Source organism: Myodes glareolus, chromosome 2 (genome assembly GCF_982192425.1).
Source record: "Myodes glareolus chromosome 2, mMyoGla1.1, whole genome shotgun sequence".
NCBI lineage: Eukaryota > Metazoa > Chordata > Mammalia > Rodentia > Cricetidae > Myodes > Myodes glareolus.
The window spans coordinates 21,653,824-21,670,613 of record NC_142027.1 but is presented as its reverse complement, the minus strand read 5'-3'; the positions used below and the strand labels follow the sequence as shown (position 1 = coordinate 21,670,613).

At 35.4% G+C, this 16,790-nt stretch overlaps 1 protein-coding gene across 1 annotated transcript in view; it reads right to left on the bottom strand.

Moving 5' to 3' along the window:
- Tmprss15 (transmembrane serine protease 15) overlaps positions 1-16,790 on the bottom strand; it is a 99,835-nt gene that overhangs the window by 5,043 nt on the left and 78,002 nt on the right. Inside the window, exons 20-24 of the mRNA XM_048422635.3 lie at positions 13,536-13,631; positions 10,239-10,288; positions 9,929-10,103; positions 4,965-5,146; positions 3,434-3,529 (exon numbers count right to left, since the gene is read on the bottom strand). Of these exons, the coding sequence (XP_048278592.3) occupies positions 3,434-3,529; positions 4,965-5,146; positions 9,929-10,103; positions 10,239-10,288; positions 13,536-13,631 (599 nt within the window). The remainder of the gene's footprint in view (positions 1-3,433; positions 3,530-4,964; positions 5,147-9,928; positions 10,104-10,238; positions 10,289-13,535; positions 13,632-16,790) is intronic.

The window sequence follows — 16,790 nt, the reverse complement described above, 5'->3', positions numbered from 1 at the left end:
GGAAGTAGAAAAGTTCAACCATTCTCTGTCATTGGTTCTATGAAGATCAAGGGTAAGATAGGCAGACAGACCTTAGTTTTACATTAGAAACAGAAGCTTCTCTTTGTGTTTGTCCCTGGATAGAAAATTAGTTTGAGTAACAGAGCTTTAGTAAAGAAAACTATGAGCAATGTCTGTGTATTTAACATTTTTTTCTTTTATAAAATTTTACTTTTATTATTTTGAGTTGCGTGTGTGTGTGTGTGTGTGTGTGTGTGTGTGTGTGTGTGTGTGTGTGGATATGCATAAGAGTGCAGATGGCAGGGAGCACAGCAGAGGGTGGCTCATCCCCTAGAGCTAGAGGTAAAGGCAGTGAGTTGTGCGCTAACAAGCCTGGGTGCTGGGATGTGAACTCAGGTCTTTGGCAAGAACGCTGTACACATTAACTCTGAACCACCTCTCCAGCCATGTCTGTTTCTATGTGGATGATTGCGAACACACACACACACACACACACACACACACACACACACACACACACAATTATAAACAGATATATGTACAAATTAGTTTATTTTAAAGTACTAATTGCCTAACTTTAAGAGTTATGTCCTCATTTCTTTCTAGTAAAAAATATGCTCACAAATATCTTACCTAATTAATTAGTAAAATAACCTTATAAAATCAGAAAATGGGATTTTATGAAATTCCATAGATATAAATTATAAGATAAAATTAACAAAACTCATGAAAAAATACAAGAAGGAGAGACGCATGGTCTAGCCATTTTGCTCTAAATGATTCTGACGCTGTTTCCCCCTCCTGGCTCCACACTGCTTTAGAGACATTTTAATTTAATTAAAAATATATTTTAGGAATAATAGCAAGCCATGCTTGCTCAGCTCCAAAAAAATCTTGCATTCAATAAAGAGTCTTAAATTTTGTTAGCAGATAATTTGTTTTTGATGTCTACATTATGGCTATAAATTGTTCTTTTGAAATTTGAAAGATAAAACATCTGTCTAGCAACAATTTTACTATTTAAGTTTCAAATTTAATAAGCCATGACATTTTTCAAGAAGAGAAAATACAAAAACATAGTCTTTGACTTAAATATACTTTATGGACAGCAGTCATTAGGTACTGTCAGCCAGATAATATGACTCTTGAGGATTATTATGTTGAGTTGCTAGGCAGGTGTGCACAGGCTTCAGAACTTTATGCTTTCTTTAATAAGCAAGCATTTTTTCAATTTTTAAAGATCATTTGTATTTATTCTTTAACATTTTATACACACACACACAGATCATCTCTCGGTCATATTGATCCAACTCCTCTCCACCATTCTATTTAAAAAGTGAAATAAATAACTGGAAGGAATAAACATGTGGAGTGTATTTACACAGGCTAAGAAGGATGTGGTGATGAGGTTTCCTATCGCCACGTCTTAAATGAGCAAAGGCTGTAAGCTACTGGGCCATTACATTCATTTTCTCCAAAGGGCATTTTCAAAGTGAAGGCTTTGATCCTTAGACTAGAAATTTCTATAATATTTGTGTATTTTCTTCTTAAATACATGTGGGTCATTTATCTATCATGGTTATAATTTATGACTATAAAAGTTACATGATCCTGCCAGACAGAAGTGCCCTTCCTTTTTTGTGTGTGGCCCTACTGAACACTCAAAAACCTCTGTTCAAGATGGGGTAGTCCTAGAAGGAATCTTGTAGTCAAAGAGTCTTGTAATTGCATTTTGATGCCATGAATATCTTGGCTATAACATATAATATGTTCGCACATACATATATACATATATACATACATAATCTGGTTACCTGTAGTTTTAAATTTATTTCTCACTATATATTGAAATCAAGAAAATAATGATATCAATGTGTTGGCGGAGGGGGCTGCCTCCTCTATGATACACCAATGTGCATGTCATAAAGTAGAATTCATGTATGCACAGCTTGATATTCAAGACACATCATCTACCTGTTCGAGCGTTTATTCTTTTCTATGATGGACCTTCAGAGTCCTTTATTCTGCACTTTGAAAAGAAAATAACTTTGTTGCTATTTATTATTCTCTTACTGTAGTGATCACACTGGAGTTCTTGTTTCTGTATAATTATCGCACATTTGATCAATATAACCTCCTCCACCACTCCTCCTAGCTTCTAATAATCATTGGTTGTCAACTTCTATGCCGTCAACTTTTAATGTTCCGCCATGTAAGTTTGCCCATGTATTAGTGTGCTTAGTTTATTTCACTTAAAATAATCCTCAGTTTCAAACATGACACAAATTTCAATATTTCACCATTTTATAGCTGAATCGCATTCCATTGTGAATATATACTACAGTTACTTATTTTCCTTTCTGTGTGTTTTTGACACAGTGACTCATCATGTAGTCAAGGTTAGCTCCAAACACCCAAAGCTCCTGCCTCAGTCTCCACCTTAGTCCAAATGACTAAGTCCAATTACCATCTTTTCTTTATCTATTAATTAGTGCTATATGCAGGTTGTCTCCTTTTCTTGCCTATTGAGAACCATGCTGTAGTGAACATACTGTGTGGAGGTTTCAGCATGGGCAATCTAATTTCATTTTCTTTGGACATCATATGCAGTAGTAATACTTTTAGATCATATGGTAGTTCTATTCTGAAATTTGGAGGAGCATTTGTGACATTTCCCCAAAGGCTATACTAGTTTAGATTCCCACAAAAAATATCCGTAATTCTCCTTTCTTTATCTGTTCATCTGCATTTACCTTTTGCTTTCTTGTCAGTATCTGTTCTTCCTGGGGCTAATGTGATATCTATGTGGTTGTTGTGACTTCCATTCCCTGGGTAACTGCTGCTGTGACTTAAGGATATTTAAGGGGCATCATATTTGTGTTTGGAAACATTTTATCAATAAATCTTAAGAAGTCAATAATATATAAATGTATTATCTTATACTTGATACCCTTTGCCAATAGGTAGAACCAGCACATTAAACTTTACAGAGATCCTCTTCTCATTCTAGAGAATTTAATGTGAGACTGTAACACCACAAATAAAGACAACATTGTTGATTGCAAAAATGTAAAAAGGCAATAACTTCACTCTTGAGATGAGACTTCATTTGCACATGTGGATATAAATTTATAGAAACGGGTTATAGTCACTTCAATATGTATATATTTATAATTCATCAATGTTTTATTATGCTAAATTTACATATTGGTCTTTGAGTTCTGTGGGTTATGGTATTGGATTTGACACAATCTGACAATATTTGGAGCTACTATATAAGTTTAAACATGAATATAATCCCAATAATTGCTTTAGAATATTCTGCAAAAATAATAGGTTAAAATATGTAAAAATATTGAATATATCCACAGCAAATTTCAGTAGCATATTTTTTCTAGTATACATTTTCTCATTTTCAAATGTGATAACTAACCTCCATTTTCAGTAGCTCCCCAGCCAGCAATTGAACAAATTCTCCCTGGACTGAATATTTGATTTTCTTCTGGTAAACAAATAGGCTGAATATAATCTGAAAAAAATCAAGCAAAACAAAATAAACATCAGAAATAAAATAGAACGTCACTCATGTTTCTAGTAAATTTTTTTTAAAAAAATCAACCATTCCAACATTTAATATAAAAAGTTTGTATTTGAATTTCATTATACATGAACAACTTCAACTATTAAGGGGCAAAGGCATTTGAGAACAGTGTTTATTTGTCTGTGTTTGATGGTATGGTGAATTTTGGATTCCTCTCCTTTATTCTCGAATTAATCTTTTTAATGTACATAATGTTTTAGTTCATGATTTATCATTTGATTTTTATTTTTTGTATTTGATTTTTAAATATCCACGGTACTCATCATAAAGTAGTTCCAATTTTGTAAAATGTGAGGACTGTTCTTTTAAATTTTTGTTTATTTTCATTATATTAAATTTTATTTATTTTAATTATATTTGTGCATGTACATATATGAATGCTTATATGCATTTATTGATATGTGTATGTACATGTATGTCAGATATCACACATTTGCATACTGAAGGCAGAGGACAACTCTAGAAAGCTAGTTTTTTCCCCGTCATCTTGTGGGACCCAGAAAGTGAACTTTGGTCATCAGGCCTGTATGAAAGTGTCTCTACCTGCCTGTCTTTGCCTGCTGAGTCAGTCATCTTGCTGGTCTTCTTTAATGTTCTTTCAAAAGGTTAGTTAAGAAAAAATATTGGATGGTGTTTTAAAATATTTTTGACACATTGAATCTCATTAAAACTACTTTTCCTCCAATTTTTATTTGGATCCTGTGGAAGCATCAAGTTTGACTATTCAGCATCAACTTACAAGTCCTTTGATTTTAGTAAGCTTCTGATGCCCACTAGAAGCATGAAAGATACAGAAACGAAGATTATCCTTGAGGGCAGTGTGATGTTACTCAGGACTATAATGCCCTGCTTTTCTATAATCCATATGTGGACCAATTCCATGAATTTAACTCTCATAACAAACATGAATATAGTCCTGATAATTATTTTATAAGATTCTGTAAAAATGAATTGATTTTATAGACAGTGACAATGTTGCCAAATTGGGCTTTAGACTTTAGAGTAATGACTTAGATTGAACAGAACTCTTTAGGACAAATTTCACTTTATCAGGTGATAGTTTATAGACATTTGAGACAATCCTTCATTGGTTGGTCTAGTAATATTATTGGGTCTCATTTAAAACTGTCTCAACGTGTATAACATATTTCATTAACTTATCTCTTTTATCTTTGTATCTTGCTTCATGCACTTTGGCAGAGAGACCTATGTTTCCATTGCATGACCTACATGAAGAGAATGGGTTGAGTTCCTGTTACTTCTCTACGAGAGTTCATTTAACCCTGAATTGCTACTGATGATAGTTCAAGTCTCACTTTGGATTGCTATGAGCAGATTAGATGGCTAGATAGAGTTCTCTTACCTGTGTAATTCACTTTAAACTCAAGGTGCATCATAACAATGTCATTGAACTTTCTTCTCTTATCATAGTGAGGATTGATGACAATTTGATCAATTACTCGTCTTTCCACTTGAGGAGAAGTCAGATTTGATTGCATATGCAGGCCCAGGACTGCTGTCCACCTGGTTGGGTCTACATTTCGTCTGAAGATTGTAGATAAGAAATATTCTTAAGTAACTTTCCATCTAGAAGAGAACTTTTCCAGACGTTTTCTAACCACATTTTCATTTTATAGTATTCCTTGATTCCTCTAAGCAGTCTTTTTTTTTTGAAGGTATTTTTTTCTTATTATATTTCACTGATACAGAAATTGGGACATACTTAGGGACTGCCATTTCATGTTTTGATACAGGTATATATATGATGTTGAAATGTTTAAGTCGAAGTAAACATTACATTTTCTCTAACATTTATTATTTTCGTGAAATTACTCAAGATGCTTACTTACACCTTTTTGAAACATATGCAACTATTATTTGTAGCCATACTGTTGTTCAATAGAAAACTAACCTCTACTTTATGTCCTAGCCTTACTTTTTGATCAAATTTCTCCTATTCTCCTCTGTGCTGTGCTCCCTAGCTTCTGGTAATGACTACTGTATTATTAATTTCATGTAAATCAAATTTGCTGGGTTCCACTTGTGACTCCATTTTAATATTAAGTTACAGAAGCTTAATTAATGTTATTTTTTCTTCTAAAATGTCTTCTCAAACATCTTATATTATTGTATTAGTTACTTTTCTATTGCTATAAAACAAAACACTACGGAAAAGGCAACTTATATAAAGAAGAGCTTATTTGGCTTCGGATTCCAGAGGAATAGATAGAAAAGCCTTCATAGGCATCATTAATGTTGAAAAGAAGTGACTCTATGTGTTTTCAATATTTCCTTTCTTCATAGACTCTAAATACTAGTCAAAGTGGAAGAACTGGGCTGGGAGTATAACTCAATGGTAGAATGCTTGGCTAGCATGTGCAAGGCCTTTGCATTGCTCACTAGTTCTGAAGAAAAGGAGATAGAGGGAAAATAATAGAATTTAATATGATAGAAAGAAGGAAAAAAGGAAAGGGAATCAAATGATAGGAAGGAAGGCAGAAGACAGAGGACAATTGAACAGATGGTCATATTGATAGCAAACCCTAATCCTTTTAGGGTTTAGGGATGCTACGTGGATATTATTTCTTCAGGTGTAGAAATTGACTTCATTCTGTGAAAATTTATCTCCATCTGCTAGGTGTGGGAAAAATGCTTATCTTAAAATTTAAGGAAAAAGGAAGTTTGGGAGGGATTTGAAAGGCATGCAGTCCTGAACTGTCAGCACCAAAGACTAGAATACATCCTAGTACAACAATATTGCACCAGATAGGTAAAGTGAGCTCATCCCCAAATAGTGGTGTTGCCTCAGAAACCAGTGTTTCCAGAAATAAAAATAGTAGGAGAGTCATGGAAGAGCAGCATAATAGTGAAACATTATTGCATAATAACCCTACCTAACAGCATAGGTAGGATTTATAATTGTAAACAGAACCCCTCTTCCATTTTAACATTATTATAAAGAGCAGGAGCAGCCTCAGCAAGTGTGTCCATAACCCTGATTTCTCCTAGAAAAAGTTGTTGAATTCTAATTGTTCTTTTCTGAATAAGATGAAAACCCATAGAATACAGCCAATTATGATTTTAAAGAGTAAAAATTTAGATATTTCTGAAATTGAAATTGAACCTTCAGAGTAGAAAATCCTCCAAGAATTACCAAGCGCAATTCAGAAAGCAACATCAGCCCAAAGTGTATAAAATTGGTCAACTTTCAGCAATTTACACATCAATTAGTAATTATCATGATTATTCTAGTCACTTTAATAACTTGGTAATGGAAGGGCATGAGGCTACGATAGGTGCAAAAAGAAGTAGTAGTATTATGAAAAGTGAATAGAAAACTAGTACATGCCTGATTTCTATCCTGCTCATGAGTAAGTATAAATATTGTTGAAGTGCAAGGAAGCCAAGTACAAGGCACTGGGAGGAAACCGCAAAATCATCATTATCTGCCTGTGGACCATTTGTAACATGAGGGGGCCTGTTTGTTGGGGGTTTTCTGTTCTGCCCCATCCCTCAGGTATTTAGTCCCAGAGAAAAATCACACTGAAATCTCTGTAAGTTATAATGTTGATTGGCCCATTAGCTCTAGCCTCTTACTGGCTAACTCTCACATCTTGATTAACCCATTTTTCTGATCTATTTTAGCCATGTGGCTCAGTACCTTTTTCACTGGGGCAGCTCACATCCTGCTGCTTTGGTGATCTGGGCAGGAGAGGGAGGAATCAACTTCCTCCTCCCCAGAACACTCCTGCTTTCCTTGCATCATTTCCACTTCCTGTCTGGTTTTCCCGCCTACACCTCCTGCCTGGCCAATCAGCATTTATTTAAAACATGATTGACAGAATACAGACAATTCTCCTGGACCAACCATTCATAGAAACAAGGAATCATTTTGAACTCCCTCCTTTACATGACTTCCAGAACACTTGTGGTTTTTTTTTTTTCACTTAATTCTACCCCCTCCAGCTCTCTTTCTCAGCAACTCTAAGTGTTAGAATACTTTAGGATTCTGCATTAGGCCTAAAAAGCAACCTATATTATAATTTTAATCTATAGATAAGGTTATTCAGTGATACCATGAGTTCAAATATCAACAGCATGTTATTATTACACTTCAACCCTTGTTTTTCTAGAATTTAGAGCCAAATTGACCAGTATCAATAAAGACCTACAGCCAGACATTATATAGAGAGACAGTCTAAATTGGAGGTCTCCATTAGGTTCCTCTCCTCAGAGCTCAGAGAACTCCAAAAGAGGGGGAGGAAAGACTGTAGGAGTCAGAAGGGATGGAGGACACTGGGAGAACATGGCCCACCACATCAACCAAGCAGGGCTCATATGGGCTTACAGAGACTGAAGCAGAAAACATGGGGGCCTGCATGGGTCTGCACCATGCTCTCTGCATACATGTTATGATTGTTAGCTTGCTGCTTCTGTGGGACTCCAAACACATGAGCAGGTATATCTCTTAGTTTTTGCCTGCCCTTGAGACTCTTTTCCTCCTATTAGATGGCTTTGTACAGTTTTGATATGAGAGCCTTTTGACTTGGGATATTGTATCTTATTTAGTTCTGTTTGGCTGTGGTCTCTTGGAGGCTTGTTATTTGCTGAAGAGGAAATGGAGGAAGAGGAGGTCTGGGTGGTAGGGGAGATTGGGGGTACCTGGTAGGGGAGATTGGGGGTACCTAGAAGGAGTGAAGGGAGGGGAAACTGTGGCTGGGATGTATTATGTGAGAGAAGAACCTACTATTTTTTAAAAAAAGATAGCTGAGATATGTATAAAAACAAGAAACCTTAACTTCCTATATTTTTACTATGTTTGTGTTCCTATTTCCTCATCTCAGCATTATAAATTCCATCATACTCACACTGTTACTTTTAGTCACCACTGAATTATTCCTCATACCTTTTGCTTATGTGTCTTTCTTACTAAATTTTAATCACCCTCAGCTGTGATCCTAGGGTACCATTATCAATTTCTATTTCTTTTTTTGAAATTTCAGTTTTTCTTGGCAGTTTTATTCCTATACATCAGCCTGATTAGATAAGGTTTTTCTTCAGCCTCTACAAGGTTGTTCATCTCATTTATTATGGCTTTATGGTTCCCATATAGACTGTACTTCAATATCTAACGTTACTGTTGTTCTTTTAACAACCAGATCAAGTAGCGATATGATAAAACAGTAAAAATGTTTACCTGGTAGGCTTGGGCCTATACAAAATAAGATGCTCTTCTGTGTCTGCTCGGATGACCCTGTTTGCTATAGGACACCTTGCTGAGGGAGAAATGGCTCTCTATAGGTTGAAAGAGAAAAGGGTTCATGGTGGAAGCTCTCAGTTGCTCACACAATCAGAAAAGGGTGCTAGAGTTAAAAGGGAATATTACGGCTGAGGGATGAGGGCAGAGACATTAGTGATGGGAAACAAAGAACTTGCAGTTGTATATGAGGCAACTAAGAGGTCTTGAAAGGAGGCAGGCTATGAAAATTAAGGTCAGTGTCAGCATGCCAGCTAGTTAGCTTTCCTGAGACCACATCCAAATCTCCCAGGAAACGTGAATGCAATTGCTTTTTAACAGATTCTTGTTTCTTCTGAAGGTAATTGAAACAATATCTAAGGGAGCCTTCCGTTTTTTCAGTAAAAAAAATGCCAGCCTATCTTGTAGACAAAGTGTTAACCCACATTAACTAAGAGCAACTTTACAGACCTTTTGTTATGTATACTTTGGTAAATAGACAAAGCGAACTTTGTTTAACCAATAGCGCTTGAGGCACCTGTGAGGTCGGAGGCCATTAACACTAACTAATAACTAGCAGACAGTCATGACCGAAAAAACAGGGGACAGGGGGACAGCTGCGGGTCTTCAACCATCGCTTATTGAGTGAGAGGTCCATGAACAGTACACAATCCCTTCCCTGACTGGGTTAGGGGATTATGCACAGAGCGTATGTATGGGTTGAGAACTGGCTCAGGATCTGATAGCCCAGAGAACCAGCCATTTTATAACCATTATCACAAGCATTGTTCAGGTTGAACTACGGCCCTATAAAAGCTCATAGATTATTTCAAGAACTTTTCTTCTAGTTGGACTCCCCCACTCAACTCTTGAGAGTTTTTCTCATTTTCCTTAATGTGTCACATTTACTTAATATCTCTTAATAAAGCTTGTATTGTTCTTTGCATATGATGAATATGCATATTATGTCTATATTAGCATCAAACAGATGACATGTAGACACTGTCTCAAGTCAATCCTTGGTGACAGTGAGGGTTTAGCACCCCAGTGTATGATTAATGAACACCTGGGCCCTTCACATCCATACTCACCCATAGACACAGTGTGCAGCAGACACTAGCCATTCACTGCTGACGAGAGACGCACCACAGAGCAGCTGGTCTCTGTAATACAGAGCCACAAGCCAGGGCCACGACCCTGCCTGGGCGTCACTTCCACCAACGATCTTTGGGTTGTCTTTCGAGGCCACCATTTTTTCTCCACAGGCTATCACAATAATTGAAGAAATGAGATATACCATATTTTTATATGAAAATTGAAGTGATAACAAAATAACTTCAAGTGACATAAAATTCTGTCTGGAATTTTAAATTGAAGGCTTAAAGTGTGACAAATACTTACATTTATGGTTACAATGTAGCATAATCAATAAATTTTGTGAGCACTGCAGACTACAACAGAAAATAAGTTCCTGTTAGTTAAATAGACACTTAAATATGTATAGCAGATATAAGATTCAGGAAAAGCTGACATCCACAGAAGAAAATGGCCCACCTGAATATCAGATAGGGCTGTGTTTACATTTTTGCAACTTATTCTTTATGTAATTTAAAAAAATTACTCCGTATTAACATGATTATAATAAAACCTAGTGTACTGGAATTTCATGGAGACTATGAGAAAGTTTTGCTTTGGAATTATCATGAATTAAATATAATTAATATTTGATCTATGATAGATACTGCCATTTTGCTAACACCAAACTTAGATTTCATTATTTTCTCATTCGTAGGGAATATGTTTCAATACCTCTGCTATTTATCTAAAACCAAATATAGTACTGACCCCTGTGTCCATGACTTCCCTTGTAACCAACTACCTATGACACATAACGGTTGTAAATTTTGAAGTTTTGGTGAGAGTAACAAAAAGTGATTTTTTCCCACAACTTTATGAATAGATAATGAGTGTTTACTACAGGTTGTATATTTTTGGCATATGAATTTCTTTCCTTATTATTTAGAAAAACCTTTAATGATGTACACCATTCCTTTATTTTGGTGACACTATTGAGCAAACTATGAATTACTTGGAGAAATCAATTAATACTGCAAGTAATTTTGAGAATTAAAATAACTTCTGAAGAATTAATGGGAAGATAATGTATGCCTGGGTTATGCTGCACCAAGATATGGTTCATTCAGGACACAATAAAACTGGTTAGTGCTACCCAGATTGGCAATAATTGAAACTAATGAACGGTTCATATATGTATTTACCATTTAAAATATTTAGACTATGATTGGCCATTTAGACTATGATTGGATGAAGTAACAGAAATTAAAACTGCCAATGAGGACCAACTGATGGCAATCAGTCTCAATATCATCAGTTTCAGTGCTATTTAGCGATGAATCATCCTGCTAGGCTGTGCATTTCCTTCTTCAAGTGAAAGATGAATAAACCGCAGGCTATGTTTGTAAGAGAGGCAGACGTGTGCATGGAAAGCATGAGGTAATAAATAAGCACAGACTGCTAAAAAAATATCACCTACAGTTTTGAAATTTGTTTTAAGAGCCAAAAACGTCCATAAAGAAAATTTGTTTGTAAGGTGTTGCACAATTCAACCAGCAGAGGGCAATGTTACACCAGGAATCATGGTACTTCATACTTCTGCCGCTGCTGATGCATTAAATAACACACACGTTTGTATACATGTGCAGACACATAGAATTAAACGTTGTGCACTTAAGTACTTACCTGAGTGAGGTTTGCAATTTGCTTAAGTCCTTTTACTTTGGGAAAAGAATAAAAGGAAAAGCACAGAAATTGCTGTATGCTCTATCAAAGCACCTTCGTGTTTTTAGAACATTCTTGATAATGCTTATTTATAAGCACATGAGCCTACATTCCATTAGTGATATTCTCTTTTAATATACAAAACTATTTCAATAGAAATATAAGAAAATTTATTTTATTAATAATCACTATAAGTATGTGTCTCTTTCTCTCTATACAAAATGCCTCAAAGTCTGTTTTCTTTATGATGCCCACCTGTGTTTGAATGAAAAGTAGTTTATAGGGTGTCTCATAGAATATTTTCAAGTCTCACAAAAACACTTTTTACATCTACAATACTCAGCAATAAAAATCCATATTCAATATGGTTTCTAAGACATTGTTACAAGTCTTCAAAAGAGCAAACACTGCCAAATTATTTTTTATCAAACACAGAGTTGTTACTAGTTCATTATCATTTTGACAAGAAATTTCTATTTTTCTCTGGTAACTTCTTTCTAATATTTTTTAAAACAAGGATGCTCTAAGAGGCACTATTTATCATATGACACTGAATATAATAATTGTCCAACAAATAAATAAAATCATAAATTAGTTAACTAAGGGAATGAATGAGTCGTCATGTCTCGGATTTGCCAGTGCAGCATAAAGTGGCCGATTAAGAAAAGATTAAGGGCATTTAGCTAATCTTTTTTGTGTGTGTGTGTGTAAAGAACGGTAAAGAGTGCATCTATAAAGTCTTTTTTAAATGTCATGGATGTAGGTGTAATAATGGCATTAATATTATTTGATACTGACACCTTTTCATAAGAATGGAATGACATGTTTTTACTGAAGCATGTATGCAATTATTTTGAATGGCTTTAAACTATTTTCTTTTCTCTTTATTACTAATACTTAATCTATGAAACACGAATAGGTAGAATTCTCAATCTACTAGAGAAATATGAATTTGAGAATGTTTTATAGAAAGGAAGTTGGGAATCCTGTCTGAAAACTTCCAAATGGTTTAGCTTATTTCTGGTGAGACTCATGATATCATATCCATCAACATTGATACAAAATATTACACTGCAAAACCATTTTATTGATACTAAATATGTTCCTTACAAATCTGATTTACTACTAGAGCTATGGGAGTGCTGGCTTTCACCAATAGTAGAATCGCACGTTGCTATTTTAACACTGTGTCTGTTAGACCAAATCCAATAGTAATAGGATGTTAATGTGGAGTGCAATCCCATGTCTCCTTGCAGTCATTACTCTTCCACAGTTCGCCTATAGTGAAATTATAAAACTCAGAGGCCAATTTCATACAAAAATTGCCACTAATGCCTAAATAGGAGAAATTACATAATTTATTCATGATATGTTTTTGAAGAGAGGAAGGGTGTTCCCTTACAATACCCTCAAAGGGCTGTAGGAATAAACCCAACCTAAGTAAGAGAGAGAGAGAGAGAGAGAGAGAGAGAGAGAGAGAGAGAGAAAGAATATAGGCCTAATTATACTACTTTTAAATGATATTCATATTTATTTGCTAAGAAAAATAATATTTGATTCTCATCTAACCTCTTGCCTTTTGATAGTTGTCTGAGGAGTGTTGACCCTCATTCTAGGACTTACAATTTCTTTTTATGAAGTTTAAGGATTTAGAATATGAGAACAAGAAAGGTATTAGGGCATCTCATCTCCCTCTCTGTATGCCAGGACTTTAGTTACTCACATTTCCTTAGACTGTCTTATAACAATGAGAATCAGACAATCCTACCAGAAAAGACTAGTTAGATGGAACAACTTTCACGCCTGTGTAGTCAGCATGTGCTACCACTGACATTGACTTCAAAATATTTTCTATCTAGTTCTGTTTATCAAATGAAAATAAAACATCTTTGTGCCCACCTGGGTGTTAGTGTCAAGCTGCCATTAGGGGCTTTGTTTAAACTCACAAAAGGTCCATCTCCAGTGGAGAACGTTGTCATTGATGAGTTTGCACTTCTAAGGGGAGAAAAATGACACATAAACAAAAGATAAAATTACCAACAAAACATGTTACATTTTAAATCATTTAATGATGCCTATCTTGAAATAAGTTATTTGATGGCCTGGGAGGAATAGAGGGAGGGGAAACTGTGGTTGGGATACATTGCATGAGAAAAGAATTTTTTCAGTATAATATCAAGTGTTACTACAAACCATTAGCAGAATTATTACTAAAGACATGAAAAGGAGTCATATTTTGAGGAATGCCTTTAGAACTGGTTTGCATATCCTACAGAATTTTACAAAGATTGCTACACATTTCTCTTGAGGATCTGATGTCTTTTTCCATTTTTCTTTTTTGTGTTATTGAATAGATGCCAGTAGTTCAATGGGTCAATTTACATAAAATTTTAATGAAATTTGAATGAAATAAAAATAAATAGAGCACTCATGATTTAAACCTTTCTTTTCAATGAGTAGAACTCACCTTTCAAGAAATCCAAACCATCCAAGAACTACATAATAGTGTAATAGGTTTTCAGAATTTAGTTTTCAATTTTTTTTTGATATTTCTTTAAATTTAAGGTTTGAGCAGTTCTAATTCAAAGACAGAAGAACGAAGACGCAAGGCTGCTCTGAGGATGTCTGCATCCTGGATCTGTAGTTGCCAACTCGTGAGCTACCACAGGGTGGCGAAAGACACCTCCATGTAACAAGGCATCCAAGTCTCCTGGCTGAGTCCTGTGGTATCTGCATCATCTACTGTGTGTCTTAGTGACAATTTCTCTTTGGCTTCCTTACCTATACCTTAAAATTTAACTAGAGACTCGACTTTCAATCCTCAATCTTGTTTCAGATCTTTTATTCTTTCAAGATCATAATCTTAATACAAAACTATGCCTTTAAATCTGGGAGGAAGTGGGGAGGACAAGGGAAGAAAGAGAGAAAGGGTTAAAAAGGATACAATGTGCTAGTGAAAAACCCCCAACTGTTAACAACAACAATCCTTGCCTTTGGATTGTAAACATCCTGACCTTACTGCTATTTATGGCTGTCAGGAGACAATGTAGTTCTTACCTTTCTTTCTTTTTTTGGAGGAGGGTAGTGGGAGTTTCTCTGTGTTGCTTTGTTGCCTGTCCTGGAACTAACTCTTGTATACCAGGCTGGAAGCTTGAATTCACAGAGGTCTGTCTGCTTCTGCCTCCAGAGTGCTGGGATTAAAAGCGTGCACCCCCATTGCCTGGCTGTAGTTGTTATCTTTTGAAATGCCATGTTGGGTTTGCTATTGCCTCTCTAGAATATTCAGTGTCTCCTTAAAATAATAGTTTGGGTGCACAGGGAATGTGCATGCAACAGTCAACATTCACATAATCAATGAAAAGGAAAAATATTCATAGAACAACTCCTCTTTCTTCCAGAGCTTACCATAGACAAACATTTATTTCCCAGTCACTGAAGAGGAAACTGGGAAAATAGAGGCTCTCTCTAATACCCTAGAATTTGGTATATTACACTTTCCTTTGAAAGCCAGATAAATTTAATGAAAGAATACAAAGTCACTAATATTCCTTTAATAAAATCCCAAATCGATTTAGCAAAACAAAGAGAAACATTGCTATTGTTATTTTTGGAGATTAAACTATCTCCTCGTACCACATGAGCAGAATAATTATTTACTTAGGTAGCCATATACACATGCACTTGCTGCAGTTTAGATAAAAAAAGTAGAGGCAGGCAGGGGAGCAGAGAAAAATGTAGAGCTCAATAAAAATCAATGAAAAAAGGTAGAAGTGGATGTGGAATTCTAAGTGTGTTCTAGTCCTAACAACTTTAATAACCTAAAGTAGTTGTAGGTGAAGATTAACACATTCATGTGAGAGAGAATGTAGATCAAGAGCTCTGAATTTTATCAGCATGTACTTTGTGGTAGAAGCCATCAAATGAAATTAAAATGCTAGGCCCCCTGAATGAGAAGAGGCTTTATTTGTTCATGTTGGCTGCAGGCTTCAGACAACTGGAACTGATTAGTACACTTCTATGCTGGAAGGGTAAAGTCCGTGGTGATAATTGCTCTCTAATCTCCCTCCAGACAGCTTTCTTCTTGTGTTTACTCATTGTTAAGAGTTTCTCATTCTGCTCAAGATCTACCACCTTTGAGCATTCTTCCAAGAAATTTACTAAGTCTCTTGTTTTCCAGCAGACTTTCACACGGTGCTTTGTCAACACCAGCAGCTGTCACCCCAGAAAATGTTAATTATCCAGAACCACTTTAGATCTGTGGGATCAGGAAGTTGGGGTGCAGGCCCAGCATGTTGCTGTAACCAGCTTATCAAATGATTTTAGTGTCTACTACAGAACGGGAAGAAGGTCATTCTGAAATACAAGCATTGTTTATCAGAATTGTACAAGGTTTTGTCTTGATGCTTTCATCTTGATTTCCAGCTATTTGAATCTGTTTTCATGCAGAAAATGGAGAACACCATCAAGACATCTACATTAGAAGGTATAATTGCAGCTATGTAGATATTTAGATAACTCAATTTCCTTGCTCTTTCTCTGTTCCTTTGAAATTTCTTTAAGATAGATCTTGAAGGGACCTATCAATATCTGTGAAAAGGTAAGTAAAAGAGAAACTATGAAATCATGATTTTTATAAATATCTTAACCTATCCTATTTTTCTTATATCTACTGTAGTGATACATGGTGGGACTGTGCATATTGACTTTACCACATGGATTCTAAAGGACAGGAAAGCTAGAGGATGACCTTGAAGAATAATGGACAGATGATCATCCCTTGGGATTCAAAAACAATGTTCCATGGTGACATTGGTGCTGCCCCGAGATCAACTGGAGATATATTCACATGGAAAAAAGATGTTCTTTTCTATGTGAGTCAGATGAAAAACAATGAAACAGACTGCACTTAATTATGTAGCTATATTGACAGAGGCTTGCTATATATCCCAGACTGATAGTAGTTTTACTATACATCCCAAGTTAACCTTGGACTTTCAATACTCCTGTTTTTATCTTGCATGCTAGGATTACAGGAGTGTAGCATCTTACCCTCGCTGGTTTGCTAGAAAACAATATACCTTAAAAGCAAAATTTATTAAAATAGTCACATAAATAAAATTCCATGTTTGATCTCCACATCAGAAACCTAAAAGT